At 42.0% G+C, this 19,007-nt stretch overlaps 1 protein-coding gene across 13 annotated transcripts in view; it reads left to right on the top strand.

The window, feature by feature from the left end:
• The window catches only part of PTK2 (protein tyrosine kinase 2), a 383,889-nt gene that overhangs the window by 225,199 nt on the left and 139,683 nt on the right, over positions 1-19,007 (top strand). For all 13 annotated transcript variants that reach the window (XM_039527647.1, XM_039527645.1, XM_039527651.1 and 10 more), the window contains 4 exons: positions 11,189-11,243; positions 15,776-15,916; positions 16,356-16,433; positions 17,792-17,899. In XM_039527647.1, the coding sequence (XP_039383581.1) occupies positions 11,189-11,243; positions 15,776-15,916; positions 16,356-16,433; positions 17,792-17,899 (382 nt within the window). The remainder of the gene's footprint in view (positions 1-11,188; positions 11,244-15,775; positions 15,917-16,355; positions 16,434-17,791; positions 17,900-19,007) is intronic.

Here is a 19,007-nt window from a genome sequence, read left to right as displayed (position 1 = left end):
TGTAAATACCTTGCAACACTGGCTACAACAGTGCCATGTGAATGCCTGTTCTCACTTTCAGGTGACATTGTAAATAGGCGGGCAGCATTATCTCCCATAAATGTGAACAAACTTGTTTGTCTTAGACATTGGCTGCTAAGAAGTAGAACTGAGTAGACTTTTAGTCTCTGAAGTTTTACATTGTTTTATTTTTGAGTGCAGTTATGTAACAAAAAAAGTATATTTGTAAGTGGCACTTTCATGATAAAGAGGTTGCAGTACAGTACTTGTATGAGGTGAATTGAAAAATACTGTTTTTGTTTCTTTTTTACAGTGAAAGTATTTGTTATAAAAAATAATATAAAGTGAGCCCTGTACACTTTTTATTCTGTGTTGTAATTGAAATCATTATATTTGAAAATGTAGAAAAACATCCAAAAATATTTATAATAAATATAATTTGGTATTCTATTATTGTTTAACAGTGTGATTAAAACTGCAATTACTCACAATTAATGTTTTTAATTGAGCTAATTTGTTTTGAGTTAATCGTGTGAGTTAACTGCAATTAATTGATAGCCCTAGTTAATTAATAGCCCTATAACAATTGCAATTAATTGATAGCCCTATAACATTTCATGTGGAAAGTTGGAAGTGAAGAAAAGTACAGGGCAGAGCAAAGAGGCAGTTGGATTAGTTCAAAGTCAGTGATCATCAGTATGGATTAGTTCAAAGTCAGTGATCATCAGTAGAAATTTATCCCATTTAGGATACATACAAAAAGGAAGGAATATAGAGATGCAGTAAGAAATATTAAGAGAAAGAAAAGATTATAGAATGTTATTAATATAAAGGAAGTGAATGTACTGGTGACCTGGAGGAAGGCTGATACATTGTCACTTTCTTAAAAGGAAGATAAATGGTGAGATTAATGACTACAAATGAGTTATTGGGGGGTTCGGTCGGAAGAGTGAAAGACAAATTTGATAGATTTGTGAGAAAGTGAGCAAGAAAGACCTAAGGAAAGGCAGTGGATGCAGTTTTCTTAGATTTCAGCATGACCATCAATAAGATGTTCCAAAGTCAGTTACTGGACAAACTTGAAAGGATAAGCATTGGTATTTAGGTTAGTAACCTTGATTAAAAACTAGCAGAGGGACATCTTGGTGCCATCAAGATCATGGTGCCATCCACCCTAGAGGCCTTTGCAGGGGCTAGGGACCTGATAATCCTCCCAGTACCCCTGATTCCAGCAGGACAACTTCCAGCACCGGGGAGTTCATTGAGCAGAAGGGAGCAGGTAGCCCTGAGTTCCTGTCTGGCACCAGGTCCTCCAGTACCGAGTGGAGGGCATCTGGCCCTGCTGATGTTGGTGAAGACTTCCCCACTCTGGCACTGATCACTGGACCTCAGCCCCAGCCAGCAGAAGGGAGGGGCGCTGGCCCCCCATGGACTCTCCAAGCTCACACATAGTCAGAGGTGGAGTCCTGCACCCAGTCCAGGGGCTGTTACGAGTACCCAGTATACATCCCACCAGATGCCAGTGCGGGTTTCCCCCCCCCGGGCACCTGGCCCAGAGGACAGTGGCCTGTGCCGGTCCAATGGCCATTTTGGAATCCGTGAGATTTCCCCCTAGTACCAGGACTGCCTTCCCGCTGTTTGTACTCAGTGGTGTCTGAGAGAAGAGCCCCACCACGCCATCCGGCACCCGACTTGGATTCTGGTACCGAGCCCAGAACCGACACGCAGGACTTAGGCCTGTGTGATATGGTCAGTGCAGATGTAGAGGAGGAAGGCCCCCTGCCAGTGCAGGCTGCCACCACCTTCTCAGACAAAGCTGTGTCAGGATCGAGCAGCTTGGCGCCACAGGACGACTTTAGAGCTCACCAGGAGCTATTGAAAAGGGTGATTTTGAATCTTAGAGTCCTCTGGGAGATATGACTATAATGTTTGGGACTCCATGGCAAAGTTTAAAGACTCAGTGCCCCAGGAGTTCACTGTTCTAATGGAGGAAGAGAAGACCATAGCCAGGCGGCCCTAGACACAACTGACACTGCGGCCAGAACAATGGCATCAGCTGTGGTCATGGGAAGGTGCTTCTGGCTGCCACCAGAGGTTCAGCAGTCCATTCAGGATCTTCTGTTTCAGGGAACCTCCCTCTTCTCAGAACACATGGATACAAAACTGCATGGCCTGAAAGATTCCAGGGCTACCCTCAGATCCCTGGGTCTCTACTCCCTGGCACCTTCGAGGAAGCATTTCAGACCTCTCCGACTCTCTGCTCCACCACCTCGCCAAGACCTATTTAAAAAACAGAGATGAGGTTATAAGCACAGGCAACTGCCCCTTTCCACTTCAGCCTTGCTACTAGGCATGCACAAATATCCGGGAGGCCCAAAGCAGAACTTTTGAAGGGGTTCCCGAGGGCATTATATCCACCAGATCCTGCGCCCCCCTTGTTTTCAGTCCAACTCTCCTACTTCAGCCTGGCATTGTCCCTCATCAACTCGGACTGTTGGTGCTAAGTATGGTACTTCAGTTTTCTTCCACCTCTCCCTCCCACCCACCCCCATCCCCGTTCCTCTTCAGGGATCCTTTCTTACGAGCAATTTCTAGTCCAGGAAATGCAAACTCTCCTGATGGTAGGGGCTGTAGAGGAGTTGCCTTGGAACTTGAGGGGGAAAGGATTTTACTCCTGCTATTTCCTAATCCCAAAGGCCAAACGGAGTCTTCAACTCATCCTAGACCTGTGTCACCTCAGCAGTTATCTCAAGAAGCTGACGTTCCACATGCTCTCCCTGGCTTCCATTATTCCCTCCCTGGATACAGGGGACTGGCATGCTGCCCTTGACTTAAAAGATGCCTATTTCCACATCTCCATCTTCTGGGGCCACAGAAGGTTCCTCAGATTTGTTGTAAACCAGACCCACTACTAATTCACTGTCCTCCCCTTTTGGCCTGTTGGCAACCCCCTGGGTTTTCAGAAAATGGATGGCGGTGGTGGCGACTTTCCTAAGAAGGCAAGGCATTCAAGTTTACCTTTATCTCGACTATTGGCTGATTAAGGGCCAGTCCAAGGCCAGATCAAAGCCAGCATCAGTCTGGTCCAAACTACCTTCCATGCCCTGGGCCTATTGATAAATGAGCAAAAATCAATTCTCATCTCCGTCCAGAGGACAGACTCTATCAGTGCAGTGCTCAGTTCTACTGGGGCCAGAGCCTTCCTCTCAGAGGCTTGCTTCCAGACAATGTTGGCTGTAATATCCAAGGTCCAGGCTCACCCCATCACAACCGTCCATTTTTCCCTCAGACTTTTAGGTCACATGGCCATGTGCACTTCCGTGGTTCAGCACGCAAGACCGCACCTCAGATCCCTTCAAGCTTGGCTGGCCTCGGTATGCTCACCACCCTATCACCACTTAGACTCAGTGCTCACTGTTCTTATCCTGGTCCTCACCTCCCTTGATTGATGCATGTGATCCCTCTCTCACCCCTCAGCCATCAGCATCCCTAATTTTGGACGCATCCGATCTAAGTTGGGGGGGCTCACCTCAGGCACATCAGGACTCAGTGCCTGTGGTCCCAGAAAGAGCTCTCTTTGCACACAAACATCAGAGAGCTCAGAGCAATCTGTTTAGCGTGCCAGATGTTTATACCCCAGATCACAGGCAAAGTTGTATGAGTGCACATGGACAACATGGTAGCCATAGTTTCCATTTACAGACAGGGAGGAGTGCGCTCATCGACCCTGTGTCAAGAGGCCATGCACAGGTGGGACTTCTGGCGGAAACACTCCATTCACCTCAAAGCTTCCCACCTTCCGGGAGCCTGGAACACTGACAGGTCTTTCTCTTCTCACCACTAGTGGTGGTTCCTTCACCTAGAGGTAACCAGATCCATCCCTCATAGGTTGGGATTTCCCCGTGTAGACTTGTTTGCAACCAAGCAGAACAGGAAATGTCAGCAGTTCTGCTCACTGTGTGGGAACAGCCCAGGCTCTCTCTCAGATGTCTTCCAACTCCCATGGACAAAGCTCCTGGTCTATTTGTTTCCCCCCATTTCTTTGGTACACAAGGTCCTTCTGAAAGTTCAGTGAGACAAAGCAAAGGTGATCGGTATAGCCCCTGCCACACCAATACTGGTTTGGCGGAGCAGTGTTACAATCTGCATATCCATGAACTCTGAGCTCACCTCCTCAGGTACTGCTTGGGAGTCACCAAACATGGAATGGACATGAGCAAGCACTCAAAGAAGAAAAAACAGTTACTATTGTTTCTGTAATTGTTGTTCTTCAAGGTGTGTTGCTCATGTCTATTCCACAACCCACCCTCCTATTTCTTCGTTGGCGTTAACTGGCAAGCAGGAACTGAGAGGGTGAGAGGCCAGCGGGGCCCGTATACTAGCACATGAGTGCACGGCCCCAGAGGATGCTAGAGCTGGCCCAACGGCTACCACTGAGGGTAAATTCTCTGGTGTCTGTGCACGCACTGCATGCACACCTAATGTAGAATGGATATGAGAAACACATCTTGAAGAACAACAGTTACGGAAAGCTTAGTAATTGTTTTATTCTCAAACTGTGCTTCATGGACCTCCCCTTCCAGGTGGACTATGGAACTGTTTTTCGTCACAGCAGTGAAGGTCGCTTTTCAAGCAAAGTTGTTTTTTGCTAGTTAATAGCAGAGTCTCAAGCCCTGGTAGTACATGAAGACTTTTTTGACCAACTGAACATAAACAAACACCCTCTGCACCTGATATGGCTGCTTATTGCCTATCATTGTCAGGTGTGTTCGATGTAAATTTGCTGTTGATCAGATTTTCAGATCAAACCAAAGCTGGAGGGAGGTAGCCCAAAGAGGCAGACAGAGTCAAACTTCAGAGTGACCTATAGCAGTTAAATCAGTAGGGACTGCAATAAAGGGAGACTTGGTCCTAATAAATGTAAATCCCTACACCCAGGAGAAGGAATTAAGCTGCACAGATGCAAAACTGGGAGATAGAAAGAAGCATCTGCACCCACTGCATTAAAAAAGACTTTAAGAAGCACATCCCCCTTCATGCTGTCCTAATATTACTGTTCTCTTTTTTGTATCAACTTTTTTATTGAAGTGTTCAGGGGAAAAAATAGAAATACAAAACTAATAGAAGAAAGATACATTTTCTACAACTAATAAGCACTGTGGTAACAAACCCAGAGAGCTCGCTGCAGTTGGTATTTGATGAGTTAATCCTAATGAAGTTTACACTGAAAAGAATATGCAGTGTTTATATCCAATAATTCCCACTGGTAGGAGAGCATCAATTATAGTAAATATAAAGCTGTTGGCATAACCATATAACTAGGAGTGTAGATTAATCACAGTTAACTCACGCGATTAACTCAAAAAAATTAATTGCAATTAAAAAATTATTCACAATTCATCGCAGTTTTAATCACACTGTTAAACAGTAGAATACCATTTGAAATTTATTAAATTTTTTTATGTTTTTCTACATTTTCAATTATATTGATCTAAATTACAACACAGAATACAAAGTGTACAGCGCTCACTTTATATTATTTTCATTACAAATATTTGCACTGTAAAAATGATAAATACAAGAAATAGTTTATTTCAATTCACCTCGTACAAGTACTGTAATGCAATCTCTTTACCGTGAAAGTGCAACTTACAAATGTAGAATTTTTTTTGTTGCATAACTGCACTCAAAACAAAACAATGTAAACTTCAGAGCCTACATGTCCACTCATCCTACTTCTACTTCAGCCAATCGCTAAGACAAACAAGTTTGTTTACATTTACTGGAGATAATGCTTCCGACTTCTTATTTACAGTGTCACCTGAAAGTGAGAACAGATGTTGCAGCGGCACTTTTGTAGCCAGCATTGCAAGGTATTTATGTGCCAGATATGCTAAACATTCGTATGTCCCTTCATGCTTCGGCCACCATTCCAGAGGACATGCTTCCATGCTGACGATGCTAGTTAAAAAATAATGTGTTAATTAAATTTTGACTGAACTCCTTCGGGGAGAATAGTATGTCTTCTGCTCTTTTTTACCCAAATTCTGCCATGTATTATATTATAGTATGCCATATTATAGCAGTCTCGGATGATGACCCAGCACATGTTGTTCGTTTTACAACACTCCACCCAAGGTTTAAGAATCTGAAGTGCCTTCCAAATCTGAGAGGGATGAGGTGTGCAGCGTACTTTTAGAAGGCTTAAAAGAACAACACTCTGATGCGGAATCTACAGAACCCAAACCACCAAAAAAGAAAATCAACCTTCTGCTGGTGGCATCTGCCTCAGATGATGAAAGTGAACATGCGTCGGTCCACTCTGCTTTGGATCGTTATCGAGCAGAACCCATCATCACCATGGACGCATGTCCTCTGGAATGGTGGTTGAAGCATGAAGGGACATACAAATCTTTAGTGCATCTGGCATGGAATGATCTTGCACCACTGGCTACAACAGTGCCATGCGAACGCTTGTTCTCACTTTCAGGTGACATTGTAAACAAGAAGCAGGCAGCATTATCTCCTGCAAATGTAAACAAACTTGTTTGTCTGAGTGACTGGCTGAACAAAAAGTAGGACTGCGTGGACTTGTAGGCTTTAAAGATGTACATTTGTTTATTTTTGAATGCAATTATTTTTTCATACATTATTCTACATTTGTAAGATCAACTTCCATAATACAAGTACTGCAATGCAATCTCTTTATGAGGTGAATTGGAAAATGCTATTTCTTTTGTTTTTACAGCATAAATATTTGTAATAAAAATAAATATAAAGTGAGCACTGTACACTTTGCCTTCTGTGTTGTAATTGAAATCAATGTTTGAAAAATGTAGAAAACATCCAAAAATATTTAAATAAATGGTATTCTATTATTGTTTACCCGCGTGATTAATCACACGATTAGTCGTGATTAAGTTTTTTAATTGCACGATTAATCGCAATTAATTTTTTTAATCACTTGACAGCCCTAATATAAACCAGTAACAGCTATTAACTATCCCTAACTGCCAATGAGAATAAGGCTGTGAGGTCTTAGTCTGGCATTGTTGGTTGAGCTCTCTCCTGAATAGGTGTCAGTCTATTCCACAGCCATGAAATGCAGCCGTCTGGAGTTTGCATGTGGTATTTTATGTTATGGCTATGGGTACATTTCAATTTATAATGCTTATTTCTTGCTTATAAAAGTTTTGAATTTTGCAGTCGCAGACCACTGCTGTAACTCTGTATACTTTTATGTTAAATTCTACTAAATTAAGAACATTGGATTTACAATCTAATTTTAAAAATAGGATATGCTGTATTATCAAATGTGACTAAGAGTTGCTATTCATTAAATTCTGTGTGGTGATTTGTGTGGCATTTGCTGCAAACTCAGATCTGTAATCAAAAGCTGTTATGTGATTCAGTTTAGAAACAAATTATTGTAGCAGAATGTGGGAATCTTGTGCTATAATAGTGTTAAAATGGTGGCAACGCTGCATTAATTTAGAGAACTTAATTTTTGCAGAATTCTTCTGCTCACTAAAATGTTTAATGTTAACTAAAGTATTCCTTGTCAAAATGTCTTTGCATATTATTTAGACTGTAATGGTGTGTCAGGTTTATCTAATTCTACATAGAACGATAAAACTGTACATTATTTGAATTTGAGATGAAATACATCAAAGGACTTAATGTTTATGAAATTTTATAATCTTTTCCAGCTTAGTGTCATTGCACAGACTCCGGGGTTCACTGCTGTGAATGAGTATTCTGCTACTTTTAATTTATAATGTTTTTAAATGTATTTTATGAATTTATTGTATAACATCCTGAGTGCCCAGAGAAGGTGCTTCAAAAGATTATTTTTTATTTTTATTCCATAAGTAAGACTTAGAATTCCATGTATGTTGCTTCCCTCTTAGCCCATCGGAAGGCAGCTGGTTGTATATACTTCACAGGTTGACTAACAGCAGTTTTCTGACATAGGTGGAGATCTGTGCAGTCTCCCTCAGACAACAGATGAAACTTGCATGCAAATTAGCTGCAGAGTAAGGTGGTGATTGAGTTACCTCTGATATGTCAGAGGTCTAGGAGTCTTGTTATGGCATAGATACCTGCTTTACTGTAGCCATATACCGCACAATCTGTAAAGTCAAAATGGCTTAGAATTTAAAAATGGGATTGTAACAGACCAGCAATCCCAGTGATGATTGAACCTGGTGCTATTCTAAAGAAAAAAGCTCCCATCTATGTTTGTAGCTGCTTCCTTTGCTTCACTCTGACTCAACAGACATTCTAGGCTTCAGGATGACACATACAGTGACAATCCTGGCATCTTATTATATAGATTGGGGTGGCCAAACAGTTAAAGTACAGCTCTCAGAGCCCCCACAATTCTCCATCTACCAGACTGTTTGGGAGAGCTTGGGGCTTCTGCCTGTGGTGGGGCACCTGCTGGGACTCAGGGCTGAAGTCTCATGCCATGGCAGGTGCTCCCCAAGGGGCAGGAGCCCCAAGCCCCCTGGACCCTGCGGGGCAGAAGCCCCGAACCCCAGCAGGTGCGCCCCTGCTCTCGAAAATCTGAAGATTGTCGTATGCAGCTCAGAGGGTCAGTAAGTTTGGCCATACCTGATAGATGTTTGAAGCACATTACTATCTTCCCCTCCCGTTCAGAATATATCAGCATGGAAGGCTTTCCTTAATGTTCATTGAAGAGGTAGACATGGTCCCTTCTATGAAGAGTTCACAAACTCAAATTTATTTATTTTATTTTTTTTAAGTATAGTTTGTATTACCACTTGAGCAGATTAGGGCAGAAATCCTTTTTCAATACAGATATTTTTTCCAGTTTTGAGCCTTGTTTTCTTATGCTAATGTTCATATAGATTGTGGCGTTTGACACAACCTGGTACATGCTGCTCAGATGCACTAGCATGATGGTATCTTCGTGCTCTGAGACACCTCTGGAAATTCTCAAGCTCTTCCCTTTCAGTCTCACCTGCTCTAGAAGTTGGCTGCTAGGGAGAAAATAGGGGCAGCCAACTACTCCATAAAAGCAACAGAATTCAAAGTTGAGGGTATATTTATAAGCCAGGCTAAGCACTATTTTGAATACTATATAGTCATCCAAATTAGACATTGAGCCAAACTAAAATTCCAGATCAACACCCAGAGGTTGGGATATTCTGAACCTGGATCCAAACTTTGCAGATTGGGTCCATGTGACAAATCTCAGACCTTGTCTCAGTGGGTCCCGCACTACCAGGCGGATTACAGTAGCCTCAGAGGCTCACTGTGATCCTTGCATGTACCCCTTCTCCCTCTAGAAGCAAGGGTCACAGCCTACTGAGCCATTTTCATCATAAGCCAGCAAGGGAGGTGGGAAGAAGCAATTCTCCCTCTCACAATCTCTGTGATTAATCAGGGAAGGGGTGGGGGGAGCCCAGGCCTGCCCTCTACTCCGGGCTCCATTCCAGGGACCCTAATAGTAGCAGCTATTGGTAGCTGACTTTTTGGAAACAGGAAGAGTACAATTCCCTGGGCCACTTCCCCACAGCAGCCCCCACTTCCTCAACATCTACTTCACCCTTACCTCAGGGCCTCCTTCCTTGTGCCTGATAGGGTTTGTCCTGCCCAGTTTCTCCAGCAGCACAGCTTCCTCCTACAGCTCCTGAGAGGCACCTCTAACTGACTAATTGGGAGGCTTTTAACTAGTTTTCAGGCATCCCAATCAACCTAGCTGTCTCCCCTGCTTTCTAGAAGGATCTTAATTGGCCCCAGGTGTCTTGATTAACCGGGAGCAACTGCCATTTGGTTACTATGGTAACAGGGATTTATTTAGTCTGGGGCTAACATACGTGTTTCTCACTACTTTCCAATAGTCATCTGGCCTTTCTCCATCACAGTCCACCATTTATGTTTGGTTTTTTTAATCCTTTCTGTCTGTCCTTCTAGGGTGTGCATGTGTGTCTGAAATATGGAGTGCAGGGGTGTGATGGTAACATTTTGTTAGCATTCGTGTGGGATGGTCACATTGCTCAGAAATGTAGATTAGTTAAGAAAAAAACAAGTGGCTGTCTGATGCCTAAGGGATTGGGACATTAAATAAATTATATGAAAATAATTAGAGGGCAGAGGATAGGTGAGGTGGTCAAGGGTGCATGATAAATATATCACATAGTTTTGCAATTGCATCTGTGTATCAACACTGACACTTAGAAATGTAGATATATAGAGTGGAAGGAAGTGGTTGAGGAGGTCAACTTGTCAGTTGAGTGTTGAATGTTTTAGTGCATATTTCATTGCTTTTTTACAATTTGTGTTGGTGGCATATGCACTCTTGCAAATTTAAATCAAAGTCAAAAAAGTTTTTGGGGATATAGATAACATGTCAGGCTTACACTGGGTACATCTTGTTTCAGCCAAGAAGATATTTTAATCCTAAAGGTTTAAGTTTAAGGGGAAAAAAATAGAGTAGAAATCCATGCACAGACCTTAATTATAATGCTGCTAGAAATAACACAGCAATACAAATATATTTGGATGCCCATAAGAAGGAGAAATCCAGTCTGGCAGCAGCCAGAGTGGTCCTTGTAACCCCTCATTTATGGTAAATTCTACAAGTCAGAGGACCGCTTTTCTCACAAAACAGTTGCAGGTGCGTAAGTATGATTGGATGTTCCAGTTTTCATGCTAGTCCTTTCTCAGTATACTGTGTAGTGACTGTGTTTTTTAGTGTTTCTTGAAACAATAAAATATGTACTGTAGACGATTCATTCGCAGCACTTCTCTGTGATTGCATGCGGACACCATTAAACGCAATGCACTCTCCATCTCAGTTACCTATTCTAAAGATGCTATCTTTCTATATTTAATAATAGAAGATACTACAGTACAGCAATTGCTATGGAGTGGCTAAAGTTAACATTTTAATTACCCTGAATTTGCATTCTAATATTGAACTTTACTGAGGATTATATTTGCATGCAGTGTTGTTGTAGCCGTATGATGATGTGAACTGAAAAAGAGTTGTGTAAGCTTGAATGCTTGTCTCTCTCACCATAAGAAATTGGTCCAATAAAAGATATTACCTCAACCACCTTGTCTCTCTAGTATATTTATATGCATTTCTAAAGACCCCATCACCATGGTATCTCACAAGATTTCTTATCAACAGTATATGTGTGTTTGTTTATTTCAGGAAAGATGTTGGCTTAAAGAGATTTTTTCCGAAGAGTTTGCTGGATTCTGTAAAGGTAATTATACTTCCCTTTGATCATGTGCCTCAAATCCACGAATAGCATATTTTTCAAATACTGGAGAAAATGAAAATGGCTTTGGATTCCATTCGTCTGCTTCTGAGACCTGAAAAGTGGGTGATGATTTGCTTTTGTAGTAGTAACTGGGCTGCTATGGAAACATTTTTGTCTTGATGAGAAAAGTATTAATCACTGGTGTTCTCACACATTGGTAGCATGTAATGCTAGGATGACCATATTTCCCTACGCTGAATATGGGACACCTGGTAAAATTACTCATATTTAAGTGAGTTCAACGACAATCAATCAGAATAGTGTCGTATATAAACATTCAAATTAACATCAAGTTTACCGAGCCCCTGTTAAAAAGAAATACTTCTAGTTGGATTCTTTTTATTTATCTTGTTATTTTTAAGGCTTTAGGGTTCACAGGGGGAGGATGACAAACACACCACTACCCCCCCCCCCCACACACACACACGCACTCACTCTCATACACCTCTCTCACAGGGCGGGTGGGGGAGAGGAGGATGACCAGCCGACACGTCCCTCCCTTCCCGGTGCTCTCCGCCCTCCATGCTTGGCTGGGCCCCCAGGATGGACCTGTCTCCCCTGGTACCTGGCAGCACATCTTCCCGAGGCAACACGTGGGGAGGCACACAGGGGTCACATGGCCCCTCTCTTCAGATTTCTGCCAGAATGTGGCCAGCAGCATCATTTTGGCAATGTGCAGGAGGGAAGGGACGGGAGCTGCTTCCAGCCACAGGGGAGGAAGAGGTGGCGAAGAGATGACCTGGCCCGTGTCTTTGCAGAGCTCATCTCTTCTCTCCCCCACCCCCGACTTGTCCCTTCCTGGCTACACAGTGCCGAAAGGCAGCTAACTCCTCCAGGCTGCTGCAGGCCACTGACATAACCCAGCTGCCTCCAGCTACAGTATGGGCAGGAAGGAGTTGAGCCCTAAGGATGCATTGTGCACCAAGGCCCAGGGAACCTGTCTGCAGGGGCTACAGCGAACCCGGCCAGAGGGTTGGCTCTGCAGGGGAGGGTACCTAGGGGATGGAGCAGCCCCACGCTCCCTGGCGGCAGGACCCAGGGTGGGGAAGGGTGAGTGAAGAAAGAGCTAAGCCTCTGCCCGAGGGGCTGCTGTGGAGCCTGCAGGTTCAGGGCATGAACAGGCTGGAAAGTGCTTCCCCCTGCCACTCCAGGGCTTAGCTGTTGGGCAGAGAGGCTTCTCCATGCCAGCACTGTGCAGGGTTTGGCACATGCAGGGCTCAGCTCCTCCTGGCAAGCGCTATGGGGTGGAGGGTCTTGGGCTTTCCCAGGGCTCCAGCCTAGCCAGAGCAGTGGGGGAAGGAAGGAGCCTGCCAGCCAGGCTGTTGGTGAACTGAGCGCTCTGACTAGGGACTGGTTCTCCACACAGCTCTGGGAGTGGGACGCACTCCACTTGGGGGGGGGGAGGGGGATATGGAGGAGCAGTGGGTCGGGGGGCAAAGGGACAAAGCAGGGAGAGGACAGCGAGAGGGGGAGAACATAAAGGGCTGATTGGTGGCAGGAGAGGCAACATGTAACCATCTGGCACCTGCCTGCCCTCATTGGCTGCTGCAGTGCGCAGACAGTGCCGGCCAGAAATGGGGCGGGGCCCTGCTGGCTGAAAGCCAGCACGCAGCAGGGGCTGCGCTGGCGGGCCAGCAGAAGGAGTGGCTTTCCCCATGCGCTGCATCTTCACCCCGCTACCACACCAGCCTTGCACACCCACCCCCATCATTGGCCACTGGACACCCCCTCCCCCCTTACTGCTGATGGGAGGGCGGGTGGCTGGCGAGCAGGGATCCAACTAGCAGCAGGACCCGCCAGTACGATAGTGGGGAGACAGAAAATATGGGGCAATTTGCCTGTTTTTAAGAAAAAGTGGGGACACCTGCAGGAGGGCTTAAATACGGGACTTTCCCTTTAAAAACGGCCACCCTATGTACTGCTATGTAGTTAAATAGCAGATATGTGAACTGATGAAGTTTGAGCTCATCACAGAGGTGATTTGCATGTCCTTAGAGATTTAATATTTAGCTAATAGGGTTACACTTCTGTCTTCCTTATCCGATGTAGTAGTGCTACAGACTGCTCCCAAAGTAATCTCTCTGTTGTGATGTTGCTTAGAATATAACTTCTGAAGCAGAAGGGGAAATTTGGAGAGAGGAAAAGAGCATGAAGATACCATCATGCTGGTGTATCCTCCCAGCAGGTGGGGACAAACTAGTACTAACAGTGTCCAGATAAATTCTGAGGACAGAGCATTTTCTTTAGGGGGTCCTTGGTTTTGGAATTGTTCCCCTGGCCAGTTGGCCAGATCATGGCATAAGGTCCCTTTATTTGATCCACCTTTTGTCAGATGGTGGGTCCACTGCTAAGGGGTTGCTGATTAAGGGATTGGTTGAGCATATTGGGGATATTGCTTCTGAGTTTGTTGCTCTTTATCGTGACACATGGAGGCAAAAAGTCCAGGAATTTACTCTCTATGCTGCCAGATATTGATACTATGCTTAATATTTTGTGCAAATGTGTGTATCTTTATATATAAGTATAGGTATATATATTTAGTTCATCCAATGAGTACTTTTTTATGAACGTACGTATCTATAGTTAATGATAAAAAAGTGACGCCTACACAAGTCCTGAACACTTACTCACCAAAACACACATTTCAAGTCTCAAGAATACATAATCAGGTTCCTGTGTCTACTCGAAGCAACGTTACCTGTTTGGGCAGAAGGATGACCTTTGCTGCTTGTGCATTGTTCATTTTTAGCATTGGAGACTTTTAATAAAATGGTGTAAAATTCATTTATTGTCACTAAATTGTACATCTTCTCATACTTTAAGAACCCAGAAGTTGAAGGATATATGGCCTTGAACCAATGAATCACCACACAAGGACATGTTTAATTTTACTCATGCAAGTAGTCCTGTTGATTTTAATGGGATTACTCACATGCTCCGTCAGCACTTATACGAAGAGGACAGAATTCTCTGTGTACAAATTAGTCAAACTTTGCCATAAAAATAATTGTACTCAGGGCCTTTTTAGTACTGGACCGAATAGACTATCCAACAGTATCTGTTACAAAGCAAACAGATTCGTGTGTACACTGACGGTTCGTCAGATAAATCCTTCAAGAAAAGTGGTTGTGGTATCTTCATCCTGTGGCCTAATAGAGAGAGTATAAGAAAGAGCATTAGTTCAGGATATATCCGCTCGAATTACATGGTTGAACTGAAAACTCTTCTCACAAGAAATAGAAATAGAGCACAAATAGACATGGATGTTGTGATGTTTGTTTGACTCACAGGCAGAATGCAATCAACAGATTGCTGAAAATATAGCTTTAACTTTGTGTCTGAATAAAAGAGGATCTGTGAAGAGGACTTTATTTTGAAAAATATATATTTACTTATCAGTAGGAGGTTGCAAAAGGTTTTGGGACAAATTTTAAAAACTGACCATGTGTTTCTGATATGTGTAAACTACAAAAGTGCTATATGCAAATTGTGTGCACCAGTAATCAGTTAGGTGCCTAGCCTAGAGTATAAGCACAAATAAATGAGCATGTACAAATTAGAAGACAAAGTGTTTTAGTAGAATTTTTCATAATTTATTGAAAGCATAGGTTGCTGATGACATTTTTTACACTGGTAAGAGGTTCAGAAAGTAAGGGTAAACAAGGAGCTTAGAAAAATTAGTTCACGCAGAGGACAATAATCATATTGTCTTGTACGGTTTTGTTTAGAAAAGAGATGACTGAGGGGGGATATGATAAGAGGTCTATAAAATCATGAATGGTGTGGAGAAAGTGAATAAGGAACTGTATTTACCCCATTGCATAACACAAGAACCAGAGGCCAACCCAGGTTTAAAGCAAACACAGGAAAGTACTTCTTGACACAATGCACAATTAACCTGTGGAACTCATTGCCACGGGATGTTGTGAAGGCCAAAAGTATAACTGCATTCAAACGAGAATTAGATAAGTTCATGGAGGGGGAGGTCCATCAGTGGCTATTAACTAAGATGGTCATGGATGCAACCCCATGCTCTGGGTGTCCCTAAACCTCTGACTGCCAGATACTGGGACTGGATGACTGGATGAATCACTCAGTAATTGCCCTGTTCTGTTCATTCCCTCTGAAGCGTCTGCCACGGTTGGAAAACAGAATACTGGGCTAGACGTACAATTGATGTGACTCAGTAATGGCCATTTTTATGTTTTTAATTCAAATTGTTAACTTTATTTTACACAGAAAGCATCTATCAGTAAATATGGAGGGATATTGTTGTGTGCAGTAAAATTGGAAGACAGAACAGTACATTATTAATGTTTGGCTGCATCCTTTTCTGATTAAGAATCACATCTTTTATGTTTCATTGGTAATTTGAGTAACTGATATTGAATAATAGATGTGTTTAATATTCACCATCACTGGCACAGCTTTAGATGCACAGACACTAAGTGATCTTTACATATTTCATTACACAGGCCAAAACACTAAGAAAACTGATTCAACAAACGTTTCGACAGTTTGCCATCCTCAACAGAGAAGAAAGTATTCTGAAATTCTTTGAGATCCTGTCTCCAGTATACAGATTTGACAAAGAATGCTTCAAATGTGCTCTTGGTGTAAGTATAGGGAGCTCAGTAATCTGCAGAACACATTATGGAATAATGGGTATAATTGACATTGTTTAGACCTGCAATTAATTTCCTGTCCATAGTACACATTTTGATTAAAAGTGTCCTCTTTTTAAGTTTCATTAACCACAAAAGATATTGATTACATACCCATCTCTAGAAGCATGAGAGTTTGGAATAAGTGTGATAGTTAGATGTCAGTAGATGCAAAAAATTATTGTATTTAATATACATTGGTGCTTAACTTCTGAAAGCCAGGGAAAGGAATAGTTATATATTAATCTGTTTGATTTGTTTTAAAGAGTTTAAAAGTTTGTAAAGATTGTTCACTGAAGAGTGTAATGAATGATGCTGGAGAGCCTTTGTCCTCAATTTTGTTCTCTTTCCCTTTAAATGTCACCATCTCCTCCTCCTTCTACATAAAAAGTCAAGCTGGATTATTTCAGTGGAGCTGGCAATTGGCCCAGAAGAAGGAATCAGTTACCTTACAGACAAGGGCTCTAATGTAAGTCTCCTTCTGTTTTCCTGTCTCAAAGGCAATGGAGTGAGGCACAGCTTATTGTGAATGGGACTTTAGACAAATATGAATGAAAAGTCTAATCTTTGAGCCAAACTAAGAAAAGGCAGGAAATTCAAAGTAAAAGCTGTTACTCGAGCATTAACTCATGCTGTGGGATGGGGAGAAAGCACAATGGTGTGAAATAAAGAGACACTATTGACCTTAACTCTGGATTTGCTGGCTTTTGATACCCATTGAGGCACACATTTAAGTATCTAAAATATTGGTGACATCTTAAAAAAAAATAGTCATTTAGGTATTTCACATCTGTAACCCTTTTTTTAAGCAGAATATTTACTTGGCTAAATAAATCCTTCAGTGCTTTTATCTGTCATTTTAAAGCTGTTGTAGTGCAACCATTTCTGTAGTATCTAGATACCAGAAAATGTAGCATATCTGTTTTTGTTTTGATATCTAGTTCATTTATTTTGTACTGCATCATTTTACTTTTGTCTGAAATAAATTCATTTAGTATAGTATAATATAATATAATAGGAGATATACCTATCTCCTAGAACTGGAAGGGACCTTGAAAGGTCATTGAGCCGAGCCCCCTGCCTTCTCTATCAGGACCAATTTTTGCCTCAGATCCCTAAGTGGCCCCCTCAAGGATTGAACTCACAACCCTGGGTTTAGCAGGCCAATGCTCAAACCACTGAGCTATCCCTCCCCCCTAAGTTATAGCACCCAGACACCCATGCCCTCCTGGCTTGAGAAAACACACAGGAATAACAACCATACATCTGGCAGCTTTTACTGTTGTGCTTTGTGTTAAGCGTATGTATTACCTTTCACTGAATTTAATTCAAAGATTACAGAAAGGTTTGGAAATCAGTGGTGTGTTCAGTTGAGAACATTCCGCTTAGAGCACTCCAAAGAATGTTTTCCTTTGAGTATGCTGTGTATGTAGACACAGCCTGATTGACCTACTGATTGTGGTGTGTTTTGCACTGACATGCCAAAAGATCTGAATTCAGTTACCAGTGAGTAACTATCCTAATTTAACAGTGACCACTTCAGGCAAATAAGGAATGGTATTGACTGGTTTCAGTCCACCCCTCCTCACTTACAAACATGATTACCATGATGGGGTGTAAAGTCCATAGAAATTGAAGGAGGGAATGTTGAAGGTTATGACACGATGAGACTGGAATTGGTATCAGGTAGATATGAATTCAAGCTTGCTCAATGTAATGTAGAGCTTTTAATGCTATACATACATGAGATATTGGGAATGAAGAGGAGAGTCAAGGTATTATGCAATTCTTATGAATGTCTCATTTTTTATATATGCTTTTCTGCAGCCTACCCACTTGGCAGATTTCAATCAGGTGCAGACTATTCAGTATTCAAACAGTGAAGACAAGGACAGAAAAGGGATGTTACAGCTCAAAATAGCAGGAGCACCTGAGGTAAGATATTGACAGCTGTGGTAACCTTAAAGTTATTGATAAAATTTATGCATAATTTGTTTCTCTGCCCTATAAGAAAATTACATTGAAATTATTTCCAACAGTTACACAGGTGTGTGTGTGTATATATCTATATCTATATATACACTAATACCAAAAATGGAGCTTGAGGAAATTATTCTGTGTGTAGTAATGCTTTTTAAGCCTCTCTTTTACAATTTAATTATAATAAAACAGAATAAATTTGTTTACTCCAAATCTTTAAGTGGCTGCCTGTTTTCCTTCATTTTTTTCCTTAAATTATCATTAAGCTGAATCTCTGACATTTTTATTTACCTGTTAATATTATAAATTGGAACATTTAAATTAGGGCAAAGAGCATTTTACACCATGTCAACATTAACCAAAGCTCAGAGAAGAGTAGTTCATATTCTATAGAGGGGGGAATAGTCCTAAAAATTGATTGTTCAGAGTACCAAATACATTACAAGAATTTGTAATAATACTGCATTGAAGGTTATAGGTTTGTTACTTTGAATTTTAAATGCGTGTGTGTGTGTGTGTGTGTGTGTGTGTATATATATATATATATATATATATATATATATATAAACTCAGAGAAAATAAAGGGCCTGGGCTTTGTTTCTCTGGCTTTTCACTTCTGGATTTCGGTACTTGGTTTGTCCAAGGGGAAAATGAGCTATTAGTTCTGTAGGCACGTTATGCTGAACTTATTCAGCACAAATATGAGTGATTAGCAAGAGCTGGCACAAATAAATAGGACAGGTTCCCTGCACCAAGGTGCCTACAATCTAAGTGATATGGCCCTGTGCAGTTGGACTGAAGGAAGAGAGACAGTGGACACAGTAATAAAATTCTGTGGTTTCACAAGAAAGATGTGCGCACAGCATGGGGGAAATATGATTAGAGATTTTTTGTATTAAAAATATGTACAGTAAGTAAATATGTGAAATAAGACAACATGTTTTGGTGGACCTTTTTTTTTTGTATCAAGGGAGGATTTGAAAGAGGGGGATAGAGGTAGCTTGGTGAACTTTGGTCAAGGAGGGCATTCCATGCATGGGGGCAACATGGAAAAAGTCACAGA

The sequence above is a fragment of the Mauremys reevesii genome, linkage group 2, assembly GCF_016161935.1.
Source record: "Mauremys reevesii isolate NIE-2019 linkage group 2, ASM1616193v1, whole genome shotgun sequence".
Classification (NCBI taxonomy): Eukaryota; Metazoa; Chordata; order Testudines; family Geoemydidae; genus Mauremys; species Mauremys reevesii.
The sequence above is the reverse complement of the archived record's forward strand: the minus strand, read 5'-3'. Positions and strand labels throughout refer to the sequence as shown.